Source organism: Pipistrellus hanaki (genome assembly GCF_964339955.1).
Source record: "Pipistrellus hanaki genome assembly, chromosome: 8".
Taxonomy (NCBI): Eukaryota; Metazoa; Chordata; class Mammalia; order Chiroptera; family Vespertilionidae; genus Pipistrellus; species Pipistrellus hanaki.
Window position 1 is genome coordinate 65,606,974 of NC_140510.1, and position 20,732 is coordinate 65,627,705.

The following is a 20,732-nucleotide window of genomic DNA, read 5'->3' on the forward strand; positions in this document are numbered from 1 at the left end:
GTACAAAATAAATGTTTGGGATGTAAGTCTGCTTTAGACAATGATAGAGGAAAGAAAAGTTAGGTTTCCAAACTTAGTCTCATTATGTAGTAAATCATTAATTATGTCCATGGGTCATTTTGAATTCTTTTCTTATAGCATTTCATTGCAATTACACATTGTATTTCAGAAGGGGGGGGGGGAAGGTTGTTACAGTATTTTTCATAAATTAGTTCTCTAACTAAATAATTACTTCTCTTTTAAAATCGTTTAAAAATCATATGAATTTATTTTATTCCTATATAGTATCGTTGATTTTTCATCATAAACAATTGTAATTTCAAAAAAGCTCTTTTACTGATCATCAATCCACATAGCTATTACATAGTAAGGTATTTAATGGCTAAAATATTGAATAGCTGTAACTTGGAGGTTTATGTAGGTATTTGGAGTTAGAATGAGTGGAGACCACTTAACAAATGCTGTATTGAAGGCTTCCAAGTTAAAAGCATTTTACATTTCTTTTGAGGCATGCATAAAAAATAAAACAGTTTTGATAATTAACTCACATTCCCAATGCAGCCAAAACCATAAACATGATCTCCTCTGAATTTCCCCTAAAAGAAGGTTCATCATCTCTACAAAATGTTTAATTCTAGGGATCTGGATTTTTGTGGGACTAAACTGAGTGTCTTCCTCTTTTTTCCCCCTCCCTCTCCTAGTCTCCAGGAGAATGAAAGTTTCCTCATGGTTTGTACTCAGCTCTCACATCCCCTTGTGGGGGGTGTCATGCCTGGTCAAGGCTGGGCAGAAACATTTGATGTCTTAAACGTGTGCTGCTTGGCACTCAGGTGCTTGAGAAATGTTTGTTAGAACTGGACTAAACTTTAGGTACAGTACCAAAGTTTCAAAAAAGTCTTGCTCCTTTGAGACCCCCAACCCTTCTTTCTTGTCCTTTTCCATCTCAGTGACTCCAAAAGACTTTTCCTGTGGCTGGCTCTCATCCTTCTGATTCATCAAGATGTGAGCTCTCTGGCCATGTTTCCTGTTCAGGTCCAAAGGCCTAACAAGAGTCCAGCTTCTTTGCAAAGAAATCGCATCAAAGCCTTCACACTGAAGGATGAAATCTCCAACAGGGCCCCTTGGGAGCTTGAGGAAGCCCAGCAAATGTTCTTCTGGGTTGCTCTATGTCAGGTAATAATCTGATAATTGGGAGCATTCTTGTTTGTTTGCTTGTTTCTGGCAAAGGTGAGCGTTTCATCAGGCAAAGCTTTGGTTACTTATTACCAGCAATATCAGCCTTGGTTGTGGGAATTTTGATTGATCACATCTTGTTTCACTTAATTATTTTTGAGACCACTATTTTTGGAGACAGGTGCAATCCCTAGGTTTGAATGCAGTTGAGTCATCTAGTAATGTGAGTTGAGTGTGAATAATGAAAGAAGGGAAGAATTTGTAATTCATTTCCTCGCCTACTCTAGGAGGTGATGAAATGAAGCATTCTCTTCTCATGGAGTACACAAGGTTAATCACAGTGCCTAGTTTCCTCATGGTAGGGATGATTCAAGCTGAGTAAATCATTTCCCATTTAATAATATTAAAATTTTAATGTTAAATGGACAATATAAATGATTAATATTAAATTATTAACTATTAAATAATTCTTAATGAAATATTATATGTCAGATACTATACTCTAATGCTCTTCAAAATTCATTCCATTTTTAGAAGAATCACATTAAGAACTACAGTTCACAGATGAGAAAACTATATCTCAGAAAGGTTAGGTAGCTTACCCAAAGACACACAGCTAGTAGAAGAGCTGTCACAAATTAAACCAGGAGTGTCTGTCTTGAAAACCCTGATTCTGGCAACGACACTGGAGGCTCCTTTTTATTGATTAAAAAAAGAAAAGAAAAAAAAGTCCATCTAAATTAGCTAAAAATTCTGGCAGTGTCTAGTAAAAGGCAGAGTGGGTTCACCTCATTCTCACCCTCTCTGCAGTCTTCCATGCACTCTCTTTATCGTTGCTTATTTGTCCACAGGTCAAAGGCCCTTTTCTCATTACTTTGGTGAAAGTGGCCCTCCACTTAGCAGTGAAAACTCTGGGAGACTTGGTGCTATTTTAAAATGTTTTTAGAAATTAGAAATACCTTTAAATTCAACCTTAATTCAACTTAGCATTTAAAACATCCTTTGCAGCTAAAGTTGTTGTTACAGATACTGTACAAAAAGAAAAATTTGCAAATTATTTAATATGTTTCTTAAGCTTATAAGCATATATATTTTGATATGTCTCTTAATGGATTAAAAAAGACCTCAAATTCTTACAGCAGTTGGGGGAGGAGGACTTTTCTAAATCAAGAGTCAAGCTAATTTATCTTAAAAGTAGGTGATTTAGGTACTTCTTGAAAGGGTGGTATTCTGTTGCATGCTTATGACTTCACTGGACAATAGATTTGTAATAAATGCTCTCAAATGTTTGAAAAGTCCTGAGAGTTTCCCAATAAAGTGGGAGATTCTGCATTTGATGGTGCACCACCATCATATTTTCATTGTTACCCTATTTTTAAGAATAATGCTGTGTGCTATATTAGAACACTTGTTCTCCAGGTAGTCAGAATGGACAGAAGAATTTTCACCAGCTCATTTCTGATCTTCGTCCAGAAATGCTTTCAAGAGGAAGTTGTAGTTCAGTTTTTCCGAGTTAGCATTTCCTGCCTCGTGGTTCCCCAGATTATAGGGCTGCTCTAAAGCCTAAAGAAGGATATGGAAAGGAAAATCGGAAGAAAAAAGGGGATGTCACTGAATGTACCCTAGCAAAGGAGCCTTGCTTTCAGGCAGCTGTGGCTGGGAAGCCTTTGTTTAATATTCAGAGTGTACACGGAGGCCGGGAGGGGGGTGGATGGTTACATGTTTTAGAAATTTTATTGTTTTTAAGGAGGCAGGCAGTCAATTTTCCATTTCAACCACACACACATGCAAAACTCAGGTTCTTGCAAAGAGGCAACCAGCTACTATTGTTTAAAATGTTTTAAACGGAATTCAGATGGCTCTTTTTTCTCTTCCGAGTCTGTGTGCCAAATGACAGAAACCAATACTCATCTTCCTTTCCCTCTGAAACCCAGGAGGACACATGAAAGAACCGAGAAATGCATTCCTTAAAGGAATCCGGGCATTTACTTTAAATAATTTATATACGCACATACATATACTAGTATAATCCCCCCCGTGTGCATTTCCCCTCTTTTGACTCGTGTGAAAGCAGCAGTTACAGTAACTGAAATCCACATTCTCAGACTGTGACATTTCAGCAGGTCTTGCACCGAGAAGCCAAAATGCCTGGAGCTTGCAAGCTGACTCTCTCTCTCTCTCTCTCTCTCTTGTCCGCGGGCTCGCAGCTACTGCCCGGCGCGCTCCAGGAAAAGTTGCCCATCGTGTTAGCCCGGGTCTGAGTTTGCACGAGGGAATCACGGAGGACACACGATGTGCTACGGAGGCCACTGACCTGACATCGTGGCCCCAATCTGCTCTTTCGTCCGCACCCACTTGCACCCCTCCCTTGTTCTCTGGGATTCCTTTTTTTTTTTGGGGGGGGGGGGGGGACAGCAAGTACTCAGGCAACCCCGGGGATGTTGACTGTGAGCTTCTCCTTGAAATGTTTTTCCGATTCCGTAATCCGTTGGCTAGAAGCGCGACAGGACAGGACTACCTGGTTCTCTCCTCCTCCCCCGCCAGCCACTACACCTAGCGGAGGCTGGGTGCGCCAGAAATGGGCGGGTAAATGAGAAGATACCGCACCCAGCCTACCTCCTTTCACCTCGCTGCGGGGTGCCGGTTGCGCGTTGCGGTCTTTGTCCGCTCGCCCTTGAGCGGGGGGCCGCGCACTCCCGAGGATGGCCGGCAGGTGGCGCAGTAGGTTCACGGTGAGCTGCTGCCAGGGAAAGGCTCTTGCACCTCTCGGAGGTCGCCCTCCCTCTGGGATCCAGGCTCCGGAGGAAAACCCGGTCCAATCCCGGAGGGAGAGAGAGGAGGCGCGGCCTGGGAGAAGGGAAGGAGGGAGGCCTCTCATGAGATCAAGAGCCCTGCAAACGTCTGGAGAAATGCACCGAGCCGCGTGGGGGTCCAATTCCTGGGCTACTTTGCTGTCTGAGGACGGCGCTCAGGTGGCTGCGCCTGCAGCCAGGGTTTGGGGGGGACAGATCAGGGCCAAGTGGCACCTGCGCCCCGCGGAGAGTCACTAGTGGCCCCGGGCACCTCGGCAGGGGCCGAGGAGCGGATACCTGCGGGCCCCGCTGCCCACCAGCGTCCCCTGGGGCGGGAAGAACTGTCGGGCGGAGCGCAGAGTTGCCGCAGCCGCAAATGGGCAGCTTCTGAGTTCCCATTTGCGAAGTCCGGTCAGCGGTGGGCCACCGCATGCCCAGCTAAGCCCTTTGCTTCTATCACCTGCGCCTGGGACTTGCTAGCTCGGGTTCCAGGGACTCCCCCGGGGCAGCACACAGTTGGCTCCCTGCCGGCGGGGCCATCCCGCAGTGGAGAGTTAGGAGCGGGGTGAGAGCCTAGGAGCGAGCGCAGAGAGGGGGCCCAAGGGGCTGGCTTCTCCGTCGCTAGAAAGTCATTCGTTCCGCTCCAGAGCGGAGACAACGACTGAGCCCAGACGATGGGGACCGATTAGGTCGCTCTCCAGGCATCTAGGGGATCTGGGGAATAGGATCAATCAAGCCACAAAACCCCCTCCAAAGAGCATTTCATCAGGAGATGCGCAATAAAGACGCGAAACAGGGCAGGGCGGCAAAGGGAGGCTGTGCCGGGCCCAGGAGTGCGTGTGCAGCCCAGCCCGGGCGCACCGGCCCCAAACGCCTCGACCCGCAGGAAAGAGCAACAGCAAAGAGGCAGGCCAACTTTATACTTATCTTATTACAATAAAAGGACCTTTGCCTCCTCACACCGTCCCGGGGGGGAGAGGGGATTGCCAACCTTCCCTAGGGCTCTTCCCGCCCTCCCCCCCTCCTCCCAATTCAGAGACTTTCTAAGCTCCCTCCCCGGCCCAGGGGCTGGACCCCGGAGGTGAAGTCCGGGGACCCCGTCGCCTCCCTCGCCTGGGAGGCGGGGGGGGGGGGGGGAGGGGGACCACGCAAACCTTGCCCCCTCCAGCCCGGGGAGCCCCGAGGGGCGGGGCCTCGAGGCGGGCTCTGCTCGGCGGGGGCGGGGCCAGCCGCCGGGTCTGGGCCGCTATTGGCCGCGGGCCCCGGACTGGCGGGTGGGCGTCACGGGCCGGGCCCACCCCCTTGGCAATGTCCTCAGCCCGCTGCCCTCCTAACTTAAGCATTTATTCCACTGGGATAGGAGCGGCAGGAGCAGCGCTGGCACCGGCGAACCATGGCTGGGGTTTTCTATTTCGTCCTCTTTTCGCTTCTCTTTGGGGTTTGCAACGCTGTCACTGGTTCCAGGGTGTACCCCGCGAACGAAGGTAAGCGCGGGGGCGGCTTGCCTGCTGTCGGGGACAGAGAGGGGACGATCCGAGGGTGAATTTTTCCTCCGGAGCGTGAGGCTGGCTGGTGTCGGGGGGTGGTGGTGGGGAATAAAGGGGGGGTGGTGGACGGGGAACCCCGCGTGAGCGGTGCTCGCAGGCTCGAGAGAAAGGAGCGGGGAGAGGGGATCCGCCAAGAGGAGGCGCGGGGCGGTCGAGGATCCTGACCCGGGCGGTGACCCGAGCTTGCGGCGAGGCTGCCCAAGTTTGTAGCAGAAGGACAAAGTTTGGCAGCACCCGCGAGGCCAGTTCGCGGCGCCCCGAGGGGCCCCAAGGGAGCCAGCGCTAGGATTAAGAATGATCATTCTGTGGCCCACGCCCTCACTACCCCCCACCCCCCACCCCCGGCCCCAGTCGGTGGGGACACGGAAGCCTGGAGCCCGGTCAGGGCTTGGTGCTCCCGGGTTCCTCGGAAGCCGTGCGAGCTGTGGTTTCTGCAAAGTTTCCGAGCCCTGCGCTCCCCGGGACCGGGCTGCGGAGCCTCCTCTGCGCGGCAGCGGCCGCGCGGCTCGCCGGCTGCCCGTGACCTGGTTTCCAGCATCCGGCGGCCGTCCCTCTCCTCCCGCTGGGCTCGCTCCCCGAGGTGCGATCGCTGGTCTGAGGGGCCCACGCTCCTCAGATCACCCCGCAGACCTGGGCACCCTGCCGCCGGCAAGTTCTGCTTTTTGCCCCAGTACTGTGCACGGGGTTAGTCTGGAGAGAATATGCGGGACCCACTGGACCCGTCTCGGCGCTCAGTGTTCGACGCGTCTGTTGGGACCTGCTGGAAAGATTGTGTGCGTGCCTGTGTCGGGGAGGTGGGAGGAGGTTGATCATTTAGTTTCTGGCGATCTCAGAGAAAAGCGAGTTGAGTGTGCCAGTGTGCGTGCGTGTGGGTGCATGTGTGCATGCGCGCGAGGGCAGATGCGTGTTTGTGGCGCGTGGGTGCCCGCATGTCGGTGGAGGATTGCGTTTCCGTGCGCGGGGGCCCTGATTGTGTGCGCGCGTGTGTCTTCCGGTGAATGCGTTCATCTAGCCTTGCGTCTGTCTCGCCTACTCTTTCACCCCTCCCTACCCCTTACCTTCCCCATCCATCCATCCATCCATCCATCCATCCATCCATCCATCCATCCATCCATCCATCCATCCATCATTCCAGCCAGCCAGCCAGCCAGCCAGCCAGTCAGCCAGCCAGCTCTTCATTCGTCCATCTCTCCGGATCCGTCCCTCCACCCCTGTGCAATCTATCATTTTTCCTGTTCCGAAGGAGGGAGCCAAAACCCAACTTAGCCTTGGCTGGGCAACCGGTACCCAGAGTTGGCCAGACGAAGGCTTGGATAGATTTACACACCTGCCGGCAGACACTGCTTGCGAGAAAAGGGGCGCTCTCTCCCCTTCTCTGCACGCCCCCCCCCCCCCTCCTTCCGACGTGGCTCCAGGTGCCATCGCGGCCCCTGCAGCTCCTTGGTGCCCAGGGTCGATTCTCTTCTCCGAAGCTGGACCCCGCGTCCCGCTGGCTACTTGGCGCACTTGTTACGACGTCCGTCCCCTAAGACTCACTGCACCAGAAGCAGAGAATTTCTTTCCCCCCATTTCTTGCCTTTTCTTTTGAAAGCAATACTTGGGAGCCCTAGACACAAAAAGGTGCTGATGGAGCGATAGGCTGATGTAAAAAAAAAAAAAGGGGGGGGGGAGTCACCTCCCTCTCGAACCCCTCCTCCCCCTTAAAAATTAATTCATTTTGTTGCTTTTTATTCCCATCACGTTTCCTTTTCTCCCTTTTCCCCTCCCTTTCTACTCCCTCCCCCCCCCCTTTTTTTTTTTTTTTTGTAAATTGGGTCTCATTGTTCCCTTTGTGTCCCTAATCCACCTTACATAAATCCAAATGGATGTAGCGGGCTTTTCTCTAGGGACCCGGAGGAGAGAATGAGGCTGGTGGTGGGGGCGCAACTCTGGGCGGGAGAGACCCAGGGAAGGCTCTGCACTTTAAAATAATTAAGAGATCCCAGGAATTCACGCTTTTGGCGGGGAGCGAAACCAGGAGAAAGAGGCAGATTTGAACTCCATGACTTGGTGGTGAAACGAGAGGGGAGATGGTCAGAATACAGAGGCCTGGGGGTGAGCTTGAGAGTCGGGGTGGGCAAGAGCAAAGGGGAAGCTCCCTCTCCCCACCCCTCCCCCAGCCTGAAGAGCCAGCCTCGCCGATCAAATTAATAACCCAGTGCTTCCTTGGAGTGGTTCCTTTCGACCCGCAGGCCTGCGGATCTCGGTGGGAAAGGGAACGTGAAGAGAGAGGTTAGGGATGGACTGCTCCCTTTTCAACGTCTTTCTAGGTGCCTAGGCCTGCTCCAGCCTGGGCGGGGCTCAGCGGCTCCCAGCCGCGCTCCCTATTCCTAATCTTTGAGGCACTGGTTTAGGTGTAACACTAGCACATTAACTCTTCTGCATACCTAAAATTCAAGCCAGCGACTTCCTCTTGGGTGGAGGAGGAGTGTCTGATTGTCCTCTAAAAGACCTGGGGAAGAGAATCCTTCAGTTCATTTGCATTCTAATTCTGTGCGTCTGCCATCTCTCCCACCCCCCACCCCCCTTTGAAACTTTGATATTTAAAAAAGCAGCAGCGGATACCACTACCAAGGCCGATTTATGTGGTGGTGGAGGGAGGGGGGCGGAGTGGTCGGGGAGAGAGCCTTTTCCTGACCCTCGGAGCACTCTCAGATAGAATTCACTTGTGGCTCTGTCACCATGATGATGAGTTATGCGGTCATCTGAAACTTGTAAAAACAAATAACTCCAGTAGACACCAGACAGAGATGAATGCAGATTTTGCTCTGGAGTGCAACTGCCCTACATAGATATATTTATTTTTTTGAATTGTACTTGAGATGCTCTATTCATCCCTTTTAGAAAATGAATCAACTGAGTCCCCGGGATGGAATTTTAAATGCTCAGCAAGTTAAATAAATAAGAACTTGCAGATTTAAAGAGGGGAGAAGATCAAGTGAGTAATGATTATTTACATAAGTGAGACCAAGTTTAGGTTTGATCAGAGTTGGATATGCGCACCCTCAGCACATATGGAAACGCTCAGGCAAATGGTTTTTGTAGTATTGGCTTTTGCAATTGGAAATTAATCTATTTTTCTTTCTTTCTTTCTTTTTTTTTTTGTAGTTACCTTATTGGATTCCAGATCCGTTCAGGGAGAACTTGGGTGGATAGCGAGCCCTCTGGAAGGAGGGGTAAGTTCCGAGTGGCTCTCTGCTTCGAAGGGTAAAAAAAGGAGTGATTAGCAACTTTCTGAAAGTCCTAATGGCTTGATTCTTGTTGATTGTGGCGAGGGGGTCAGATTTCTGTCGTGGCCTATGAAGTGAATTACGCTTTGTTGCAGAAATCCTATACTCCCCTTGGATAGGTCTGTCATGGCAGAACTAGAAACCAAAAGGGCAGAAAGGGTTTTCAAAATTAGGAGATCAGTGGAGGCATCGACTTAGATGCCTATTTAAAACTAACATACCAACAAAAAAGGCAATCTGGGATCTAATGAGAATTGATGCCTACGTCACTGTGATGGCCGTGGAGTCCTGACAGGGTTCATCTTAGAGCCACTGTTCTGTTTTTCAGGTGGGGAAAATGAGTAAGTAAAGATTCTAGGGAGAAAACCCTGCTCGTTGTCCCAGTCACAGGTTCAGTTCTGTGCACCAGCTGCAGGAGCTCCTTACCTTGCTGTCCGGACCACCTGAAGGCAGCTGCTGCCCTCTCGCACACTGAAAGCTTAGGAACTCCTGCCCCTGCACAGTACATGCAGCAAGCATCAAAGCTTGAGCATCACTGGGGCTAAAGGTGAAAAGTTTAAGTATTTGGAGTCTTGGATCTTTGGGGCTGGGGAGGCTGCATTAAAAGCATGAGAGAGAATGCACTGCTCATTTCTTCTAGAATTTGCCATCACTGCCTCCATTGGAAGATTAAGAGACTGGAAGTAGGTCAATGAACACATTCTCTCACCTCAACCTTACCCCTTAATAACAGGTCAAAATGGATTCATTTTTTACGGGGGGAGGGGGGGATCAGTACAATATTTATCTCTGGTTTCTGCCAAATTGAGATAACTCTCAGGTTTTTAAAAAATTAAGCATATCAGCCCACCTCCAAGTCAAATGATTAAAAACAATAGAGATAAAAGGAAGATTGAGTCTTTACCAGGCAAAAATTGTAATGCCAGCAAGCACCCACTATGGTGCTTCAGCCATTGCATAAGCAATAAAAGATGAAAAGAAAATAAAGATGCATAGAAACTGTTATAGAAGATGGGTTTCAAAGATAAGAAACAATCATGAAAATGGAGAATTTTAGGATTTTTCCAAAGCAGTTTTCATAATTCATTTAAATGAAACGGAGAGTGCCCTGCCTTCCTGTTTTTCTGCCTGAACTTGACTGTAGTTAGTTGGGTCTCTGCTGAAAAATTCCAGTCTGCCCTCAAAACCATTTTTTTTAAAGGGAGGGAGAATGATTGGCAGGCTTCTGGCAGTGTAGACAGGCTGTATTCACCGCTGATTGCAGGCAATTGCCCTCATCCTTTGAATGCGAAGAAAGGTACAGCTTTATCTTGTGAGAGTCAGACTCTTGTTAATCCTATACCCTGGAAAGGTCACTGATTCAGGAAGACTTTCCCATGCTACACTAGAGCTATTGCTCTGGGGGTTGACTGTATTAGAACTGTCTGCTCAATTGAGGATGGAAGGTATCCGTACTTGCATTAAATTTTTTAATGAGCCTTATTTTTCTTACCGGTTGCTCTTAAGCTTGAAGAGACAATGCATCAAGTATGCCTTTGGATTCGACTAGTTAACACTAAATATACATGGACCTATTAAAAGCAAGTAGTGACACTTTTTTTTTTTTTTTTTTTTTTTTTTTTTTGTACAGTCTATGGTCTCTCTAGTTTCTGGAAAGCTTTTACTGCAATTTAATATGCTGTAGACTCCACCCCTACCCCCATTCCCCAAATTGCTGAAAAAGCACCTGGTCACTTTTTCTAGACACAAAACTTTTCTTGGTTGTCTTGAAGTCTTTTTAAAAAAATGATATTATGCATACTGATTGTTGTATAAAACCCAGACTTTTATGGGCTGAGTGAAAATAGTTTTTTTCCTTTCCTTAAATATTATGTGTGTAGCTTTGTAAGTATTATTGTGAAGGGTTGGAAATGAAATTTTACTTGTGCATAAGAGCAATAGTCTTTCCAAAATACATACCAGGTAGTAGCCATTGAGGCATTAGGTACCAAATTATAAAATGTAATTAATCTATAGGTTTTGTATTTGAAGAGGACTTTATCAGTCTTAAAGTGATGGATGAATTAGAAGTCTACTGAGTAGGAATAGACTGGCTTCCAAAGTTCTTTTTGGCTGAGGGGGGAAACGTATATTTGAGTTTTGATTATTTTGAAACATCTTTGCTGGAAACTTTGGATTACAGTTTATCCAATAATGACCTTTATTTATTATTGTTGCTGTTGTTATTATTATTTTTAAAGAAAGCTTATTTGACAATGCAATCAGAAACAACTCTCTTGTTTTTCCATCCGAACAACTAAACTAAACATGAAAATAACAGAAAATGATGGCTCCTGATGGCAACATTAGAGCAAAAACCTAATTTCTTGGCGGTGCTCATTTAAAGGAGTATATTGAGTTTCTGACATTGATTGTAAAATACAAAACTAAGGGGAGATTTGTCATTGTTCTGGTGAATTGATCAGTGTGTTTAGACAATCAAGTTCAGGCTGGAGAATTCACATTGCATCTGAATTATCCTCTACGAATTTTGTGGAGCTATCCCTGTGTACTTTCATTTACATTGATAAATGTGTTTTTCCATATTTTCTTTGTTCTGAGATGAGAAACATGCTGAGTAGGTTTTTGTTTTGTTTTTGAAGATGGGGATCTATTTTTGCATTTACATGAATTTCCCCAAATAAGTAAATTACTAGTGATTTATTAGTTAGTGGGTAAAAAAGAAATTTTAATCACCACCGGGTACTTATCCCTCCCAGTTCCCACTTTCATAATGGTAGTAGATGAAAGGGATAGAGAATTTTATGCATTATGGCCCTTCACATAGTAACATTTCCATCCATTAACAGTTTTTCAATTCACAGATGGGAAACCCGTTAAAAGATACAGCATGATTCTATGTACTCATTTTTTTTTGGATGGAGGTTTAAGTAGAGCTATTATTTCTTAAACTATGTGTTCTTTTAATTATATTCATGTGCTAGATATTTAAGCTGACTTATACCAGATCTTCATAAATGTACCCCTGCAGATATTAATGAAGAGCTTTGTAGGAACCCCAAAACCATCTTGCTTCTTTTAGGATTTATTTTTTCAAGTACGGCGAGAGTAAAATGACCACTTTAGTCATAGTGAATTCAGACCGTCCCACTATGAGAATCTTTGTTAGGAAATTTTTTGCAACTCTACCATCCTTTTAAAATTTCTTGAGCTTTTGATCACAAATACTACTTACTATTTTGCTTTCAATCCCCTTAGAGGATTTAGAAGCAAAGTATGTATGTGCTCTTGTTTACTTATGTGCATATGTTTTAAAAATAAGAACAATATAAACATTTAATTGAACACACACTCTTGAAAAGTGTCCTACCATTACAAAGGACAGCATAGTTGAGAAATCCAACCAGGAAGTTTACTCTCTATCTTCCCTGGATTACCAAAACCAGAATGGTGAGATTTTCTTTCCCCCTTGAAAGAGTAGTGACAGTGCCAAAAGAAAAGAAAAGAAAAAGAAAAAAAAACCCACTGACATTTTTTTAGGTATTAGAGAGCAAAGTTCTGACAGGAGCACCACTAATTAACTGATAATTGTCTTCCTTTGGCAAGCTTTCCTCTTCCTGCTCTTAATTTGCAGGTCTCTGTTCAGTTGTTGAAACAATACACATACGAGTTTTTCATTTATGAGTAAATTTGAACTGTTGCCACTTGAAATTGTAGCTGTTGTAATAGGTGAAATTGAGGTTGTTAGACCACCACAAGGAACTGCTGAGAACTCCTAAGTAATAAATCCACCATTGCCTCTCCGGATTAAAGCAAAGGAATGAAACAGTTTTTTAAAAAGCAAAAACACTTCTGCAATAAAACACTGCCTTATCTTCTCCATAACAGGCTTTATCCGAGAGGACTGGTGCTCCGTAGTTTTCTTATTGGGGAAAAAATAATAATAATAGTAATAATTGAAGTTGTATGAGAGTAAAACAGGGTTGACAGATCCTGGTGTGATGACATGTTGTGATTGATACGTTTTCTTCGCATCTTTGCAGTGGGAGGAAGTGAGTATTATGGATGAAAAAAATACACCCATCCGAACCTACCAGGTGTGCAACGTGATGGAACCCAGCCAGAACAACTGGCTCCGAACTGACTGGATCACCCGGGAGGGCGCTCAAAGGGTGTACATCGAGATCAAGTTCACCTTGCGGGACTGCAACAGTCTCCCGGGCGTCATGGGGACTTGCAAGGAGACCTTCAACCTGTACTACTACGAGTCGGACAGCGACAAAGAGCGTTTCATCCGGGAGAGCCAGTTCGCCAAGATCGACACCATCGCCGCCGATGAGAGCTTCACCCAGGTGGACATCGGCGACCGGATCATGAAGCTGAACACCGAGGTCCGAGATGTAGGGCCGCTGAGCAAAAAGGGGTTCTACCTGGCCTTCCAGGACGTGGGCGCCTGCATCGCCCTGGTGTCCGTCCGCGTGTTCTACAAGAAGTGCCCGCTGACGGTGCGCAACCTGGCCCAGTTTCCCGACACCATCACCGGGGCCGACACGTCCTCGCTGGTGGAGGTCCGCGGCTCCTGCGTCAACAACTCCGAGGAGAAGGATGTGCCAAAGATGTACTGCGGGGCAGATGGCGAGTGGCTGGTGCCCATTGGCAACTGCCTGTGCAATGCCGGGCACGAAGAGCGGAATGGAGAATGCCAAGGTAAGACGAGCCATATCGTCCTTTTCATGAGGGCCCGGGGCACATAATTAAATCAGAGATGCGGCTGAGTGGAGGAGAGCCAGTAATTAGCAGCCCCTGTGGGACTTGGTGGGACAGAGGGGTCTAATGAGGAAGTGCTGGAGCTCCAGGTGGCAAGGCTGGGCCGGTTCTGAGCCTGGCAGTGCACAGGATGCTGCCATAATCAGCAGAAGGCCAAACATATTTGCTCTCGGGCACTTAGATCTCAACTGGCTGGATGTGCCCTCGGAAATGTAAATGATCAAGCTGAAGAAATGAGGTTGATTGGTCCTTCTTTCAAGAGGCTGGACAGATGTCCAAACCATAGTACAGACCTGGTAAAAAACGGTAACTATCTCTGGTTGTGTGTATATGTACGTAAACAATTTACATGCGAGGTATGAATTGTGCTGTTGCAAATCTCTGAAGCTGTGTGGGGACTGTCCGGTGTCCTCTGCCTTTCAGAGTGACAGTGTTTCAAGTGCATCCATCAACAGGGTCCCTCAGAGAAATTAATCTTGATGAAAGACCTTTCTTTCCCCCAGGAGGTGATAAGGGACTAGCGAGAGTCTTCTCATTTCATCTGTGGTCAGAGGTGATATTAAATTGTGATCCATTTGGCTATTGAGTGTTTGAAGAAATCACGATGTCTTTATCACGTTAATTTCTATGCAGCATATTACAAAAGTGTGTGTGTGTTTTTTCCCCCTCTCACCTAAAATACAGTGAATGCAATTCCTTCTTCCCTATGTCCCCTTTTCTGTCAGAATACTGAGGATTTTGTGAAGTTTTTATTTCTCTTAAAAAAGCCTTGTTTCTGAGTAAGGGATGAGAGTAATTCATTTGTATATGGATTGCTCATGTCATGTGTAGCTTAAGGCTTTAAAAAAAAACAAAAAACACAGTTATCCAAGGTCTTTATTTTTGCTTGGTGTTTATTTTTAGTGGTTATCGATAGTTTGCTGCTGCCAATCTTATTATGATTAGTACTAAACAGTGTAACTCTGGTCCCATCTAGGCAACAGATCAGATTAATCTTTTCTCGGGGGATTGTTGAGCTGCAGACTGGGATTGCCCATGGTTCACCTGATTTGGTGATTAAAGAGCCTGAAATAACTGCCTGCCAAACAATTTGCCTGGCATTTTAATCATCTTAATGACATGATGGGATTAACTATGTATGGGGCAATCCACTCGACGGACTGGAAATCAATTATAATAACCTAGAAAACTTACAGTTTTGATAATTTGGTGTCATAGAGCTGTGATTTCATAGTTTATACATTTCTAAAGTGTCATTCTTGATTTGCTTGCAGTTATTTTCTGGAGTAGCTAACAATGAATGTCTTTTAACTTCATTGTAAATAAAGCAGAATAAAGGTTGACTACCATTTTTGTTGACCTAGTGTGAAAAGGTAAATTTGTAAACTAGAAAATTTGTAAGTTGGAATTTAAAGGCAGCTTTTGCCATTTTGTTTGCCATTGACTTAGCAACTAAAAGATAACCTGTACCAAAGTGAAACCTTGAAGTATGTACTAATAACAATTTTAAAAAGTATATGAGTGCATTGTTATTGGCATGTGGATTATAATAATCATAGAAGGAATGATGAAATGAACTGGGTGATGACACTACAGCAAATTTTAGAGCAAATTATTCTGCCTTTTCTATTTTTCTAAGACAAAATACGCACATCTTCACATGCCAAGATTTTTATATATATTTAAAATATATATATTTTTTGTCTTCCATTTCCTGCTCAAACAGTCACATGGGTGGCATTAGAATCTCCCTGTATTAATGTCATTGATTTTCAATTGTCACAGAGCCCAATAACTCATCCGTAGCTTCATTGTGAAACTCCTGGACAGTTTTACAACCCAAATTAGAAGGAAAAGAGAAAAAGATGGAGGGGGAAATGAATGTAAAGTCAATTGAACATGTTAGCGGTTTGTTTTATGGAAATAATCTTGGGACTCTAGTTAATCATATAGTTCATGGAAAGGGAGGGCCTCCAAGTTTTAGGCCTAGTCCATTTCTGAGCAAACAGTTTTTAACACCGGATCAGATACTTAATGGAATGGGAAGATTGGTTGAGCCATTTTTGAGAATCTTTGGTGTTTCTACACCTGCTCTCCATGTATTTCCTTTGCTAAGCAAAAAGTGACTAACTTGTCCTACTTGGTTTGGCTCAGTGGATAGATCACCGGCCTGCAGACTGGAGGGTCCCAGGTTCCTATTCTTAGTCAAGGGCATGTGCCCAGGTTGTAGGTTTGATCTCCAGTAGGGGGCATGCAAGAGGCAGCTGATCCATGATTCTCATCATTGATATTTCTATCTCTCCCTCTCCCTACCTCTTTGAAATCAATAAAAATAGCTGAAACCAGTTTGGCTCAGCTGTCGGCCTGTGGACTGAAGGGTCCCGGGTTCGATTCCACTCAGGGGCATGTACATTGGTTGTGGGCACATCCCTGGTGGGGTTGTGCAGGATGCAGCTGGTCAATGATTCTTTCTCATCGATGTTTCTAGCTCTCTATTCCTCTCCCTTCCTCTCTGTAAAAAATAAATAAAATATATTTTTTTAAAAAGAAATCAATAAAAATATATTTTTAAAAAAGTTTAAAGAAATGAAGTGATTAACTCTTTAAGAAGATACTTTTTTGCACAAAACCTTGCACTTTGTGCTTTTTTTGTTTTTGTTTTTTATTCTACCAGTAAGAATCTCTGATGAATTTAAAAAGAAAGGAAAAACTTGCATGACAAAGGATTCTTAAAATTCCAAACTTGAGTGAGACTTTTAAAAGACTGACAGTCTTAGGAGTAATAAAAATGGTTGTCTCCATCCTTGACACCATTACTGGGGTGTCAGAGAAACATCCAAGTGGAGCTGAAGGAACATCAAGACAAGGAAATGTGTCTCAATTTGGTCACTTAGCTGTATCACCTTGAGCATGTTTTTTAGGCCCTCTGAGCCATGGTTTGTTTATCTATAAAATGGGTTGATAATAATGATACTATTTTCCTGACTTGCCATGAGGACATGGTGTCATTAGATTGGTAAAAAATCACCTTGTAGATCATAAAGCATGAAACTGATATAAATGCTAGCATTTTTGTTAATCCTTCTGCCCTTCCCAAATTATAGCTGATGACTTTTAAAGGTGTTGAGCTGAAGTACTAAAAGGGTATTCATCTCCCAGTCACTCTTGGAAGTCAAGGCTACAGAGAGAAAGCATTGCCCTTGTCCTGACAAAGAATAATGTCCATTTTCACACTTCATATTGCAAATGATATTTGGAGAGTGTCAGGGTTTTTTATTGTTGTTGTTGTTTTGTTGTTATTGTTTTTCTCTGAAGGAAAGTTCTCTTTCCTTTGAGGGCGAGAAAAGTGATTAGGGGGTGGGACAAGAAAGAGGAGATGTGGAGAGAGCTTAAGAAGGGATATAATGGAGAATTGGCAAGGCTTCAGAACTCTGGCAGCAGGTTCCTCCCCAATTGTCTTTCCAATGGGTATACTGTGGCAGCACAAATAGAAGACCAGGTGAAAGGTCACCTACTTCCTCATCCATCTTCCTCAGGGTCCGAGAGGTCAGAGTGAAGATTGATTAAGATCTTAAATGTTTGACAAAGGATCCCTGGCCAGAAATGGGCCCAGCGGCTGGGGGCCTGGAGTGTGCTGTTGTTTAAATCTAACCCTGGTCATCTGCCGCCGGAGTCCTCAAGGGACAGGGACAGACCTACACTTCCTCTTAGAGTTCTCACTTCCAAGCGGTACATGCTAATGGAGACGTGAAGAACTGCCTCAAACGTGTCCAGTGGCAGGGTGAGGGTGGGCTTGCCCTCTGAAGCGGCTGCAAGTTCATTGTGCTCTTGAATAGCATTTTCTGAAATGATTTGGCTCCGTCTTGGCAGGACAACAAAGAGTGTTAGTCACTCCTCTGGCCCCTTCGGGAGATGGGCGCAGTGTTTTGAACTTGCCTAGCGATTGGGTGCAGAGGATGAGAAAATATTCGAGTCAGTCTAGTCACCCATCCACCTCACATGGTCAGAAAAAGAAATAAAATCACATCAGACACACACCCCCTCCCCAACGCACACAAGCCATTCCCCTGGGCGAGAAAATCTGCCAGATGTTTCACAGGGCTGTTTTCCTTCCCTCCGAAATACTAAGCAGAAGGCAGACAGGAAAGGATTCTTTATGAACTTATTTTTTTTGCTTAATTGAAAAGCTGAAAAATGAAAGTCACAGATTTACTCTATGAAATATTAATAAGCAATATTTTCAGAGAACACACAGAAAAATAAAACTAATAAGAGAATGTTCTTAGAGTCACTCTTAAGGACAAGGAAGTGGTCACAACTGTGACAAAATGCAGCCAGGTAGAAATGAAGCCTTGCTGAAATACACAATTTTGCATAAGTCGTTTGGGGTTATATATCTCTAGGACCTATATTATATGTCATTTCATATATGTGATGCCTTCATATCAGCAAAAGGTATCTTGTTAAAAGCTCTTTTGAGAAAGAACAGGACAAATGCTTTGATGGTTGTGAAATAGGAATATTTCACATTTGTCCTCTGAAAAGAGAGCACTGTGGTAACAAAAAAAAAAAAAAAAATCGTGATGACTTTGTTTTCCTAAGAGCCTTAGGAGAAAGAAATACTGAAAAGGAAGCATTTAAAATATAATTCAGAAGAGACACTGTTTTCTTTTTCCTTTGAATCGTGTCTTTAAGAATCAATTGCTTGAATCACATGGCTGCCTTTATCCTGGCTTTGAAGCATGGCTGTGGCTCTGATCATTGAAAGATGCAATTCTTTATATACAAGAAGAATGGAGTTTAATTATTGTCTTTCTTTCTGTTGTGTTTTTTTTTATTTCTCTATCTTCATGTGACCAAGCTTCTTTTTTAGTGTGAATGAGGCAATGGTCTCTATTTCAGTTTCACCAAAGCATCACATAGGCATTATCTCAGTTAGGGATTTTTGACTATGCTATTTAGGGTTTGATGATTTATTTTAGTCCAATTGAGCTTCCCTATACCTTTCAAAAAAATGAATTAAGACAGAATTCTTTCTTTTTTTTTTTTTTTTTTAACACGTGACGCTTTAGGAAAAAGACTGATTAAATGGCATTCCAGCTGCCACCGTGCAAAACAGAGGCAGTTGTGATATGTTTGACTTTCACATCATTGAACTTTGCTCCTTAAAGGTGTGTGTGTGTGTGTGTGTGTGTGTGTGTGTGTGTGTGTTTTAAGTTGATAACTTTAACATTACCAAAGAACTGCATACTTAACTCTTACTCAAACTTTTTAAAGTTCTTCTTTTTGTTAATCCTCACCTGAGGATATTTTCCCATTGATTTTTTAGAGAGAGTGGAAGAGAGGGAAAGACAGAGAGGAATATCAATGTGAGAGAGACACATAGATTGGTTTGCCTCCTGCATGCACCCTGACCAGGGTTGGGGGCCAGGGAGGAACCTGCAACCAAGGTACGTGCCCTTGACCAGAATCAAACCCGAGACTTTTGGTCTGAAGGTCAATGCTCTATCCACAGAGCCAAGCCAGCTATGGCTTACTCAAACTTTTTATGAGTTACCACTTTTTACAATTTGACAAGGAACCCAAATATATCTTTATACATTTATTTTTTTAAAAAATAACAAGTGGAATTATTATTAGTTGTCTTGTTTTTAGGATGCTTGACTATCATATTAGAGAATATAACTTTCCTTCATTCTTCATAATTGATGATTAAAATTCTATGGAAACAATATCATATTTTAATTTTTCACTTATTAGTAGATGTTTAGGTTGTCTTAGTTTTTCCTGGTAATATTTTTACACAAATACTTTAATTTGAAAATCATATCTTTATATTTGCGTTAAGATGATGAATGGTTAAGCTTGCTTCGTTATTTTTCTGGCTTTCTCCTGGGAAAGTGAATTCAGTAAAACTTTTGTATTCTGAGAATGTAAGTTGAGGAGTGCAGTTCACCAGCGACTATTATGGAACATACTGGGGCTCATGAAATGTTCATCGAATGAATGAATAAATAAATGCATAAGGAATTGTGGCCTGTTTCATATTAAACATTTATTTCGTGGAGTAATGTTTCATGGAGTCAACATGATATATCAGAATCTTTGCATGTGACTAATGTATTCAAGAGGTCCTTGTTTGTCATTCCTACTTCAATTGGGTCTTAAGTATTTACTAGTACATCATGTTTATGAATCCTCTCTGTGCCGGAACGAACGTTCAGAAATCTCTGCAACATATGTGTGAACATCTACTTATTTTAGTACCAAATGGCTATGCCCTGCCTTTTTTGTTTGAGACTTGAGTTTAGTTTCTGGTTGTGCTACTTAGCCAGATGTATGGTCATGGATATTTACAAGCCCCCTGATCTCAAGTTCACATTAGCAAATTGATGGTAATAGTATGTGATTATGTATGACACACACACATAAACATGTATGCATACAGTGAAGGGTTAGCCCAGTGCTTAGAATCATTAAATGCTTAGTACATAGAAATAATTATTGTCAATTTTATTGTTATATAGAAATGTGGTGACAATATGGACTATTTGATCAGTGTCTGTTCAACATGAAAAGCAATTTATTTAGGTGCAGAATAGAGGAGTTTTGAGTTTTGGAGGAGCAGTAGTGACATATACTAGTAAGCAAGGATAGGAGATGGTATAAAATGGCTAATCTTGTCTATATTGATTCTCTCTTCCCCAAGTAATTGGCAGTAGTGCCATGGTTCTCAAAGTGTGTTCCAGCTGGGTTCCCCAAGACCTTTTCATGGGGTTTGCAAGATGAAAGCTTTCTTAACAATAATAAGATGTTATCTGCCCTTTCGCTTTCCTTCTCTCATGAGCTGGTTTTCCAGAGGCCTACCCAATGTGTGATATTAAATTGAATACAGAAGCAAATATGAGAATCTAGTTGTCTACTACCGTGTTTCCCCGAAAATAAGACATCCTCCGAAAATAAGACCTAGCTCATGGAAAGATAAGACATCCCCTGATAATAAGACCTAGTGCAACTTTGGGAGAAAAAATTAATATAAGACACTGTCTTATTTTGGGGGAAACAGGGTAGTAAGCCAGGGAATAAAGAGATTTATAAAGAAAGGAAGAAAGAAAATAATACCATTCTTGTCACTAATTTCTTTTGTTCTGGGAAATACAGTTATTTTTTCATTAAAATGTTAT

The 20,732-nt window shown here is 43.9% G+C and overlaps 1 protein-coding gene across 2 annotated transcripts in view; it reads left to right on the forward strand.

Moving 5' to 3' along the window:
• Positions 1–5,241: 5,241 nt before the first annotated feature.
• Positions 5,242–20,732, forward strand: part of EPHA4 (EPH receptor A4) — a 135,386-nt gene continuing 119,895 nt past the window's right edge. The window contains exons 1-3 of one of the 2 annotated variants that reach the window (XM_084891388.1): positions 5,242–5,449; positions 8,660–8,727; positions 12,825–13,488. In XM_084891388.1, the coding sequence (XP_084747514.1) occupies positions 5,359–5,449; positions 8,660–8,727; positions 12,825–13,488 (823 nt within the window). In that variant the 5' untranslated portion in view covers positions 5,242–5,358. The remainder of the gene's footprint in view (positions 5,450–8,659; positions 8,728–12,824; positions 13,489–20,732) is intronic. The other variant, XM_084891389.1, reaches the window with a different exon arrangement.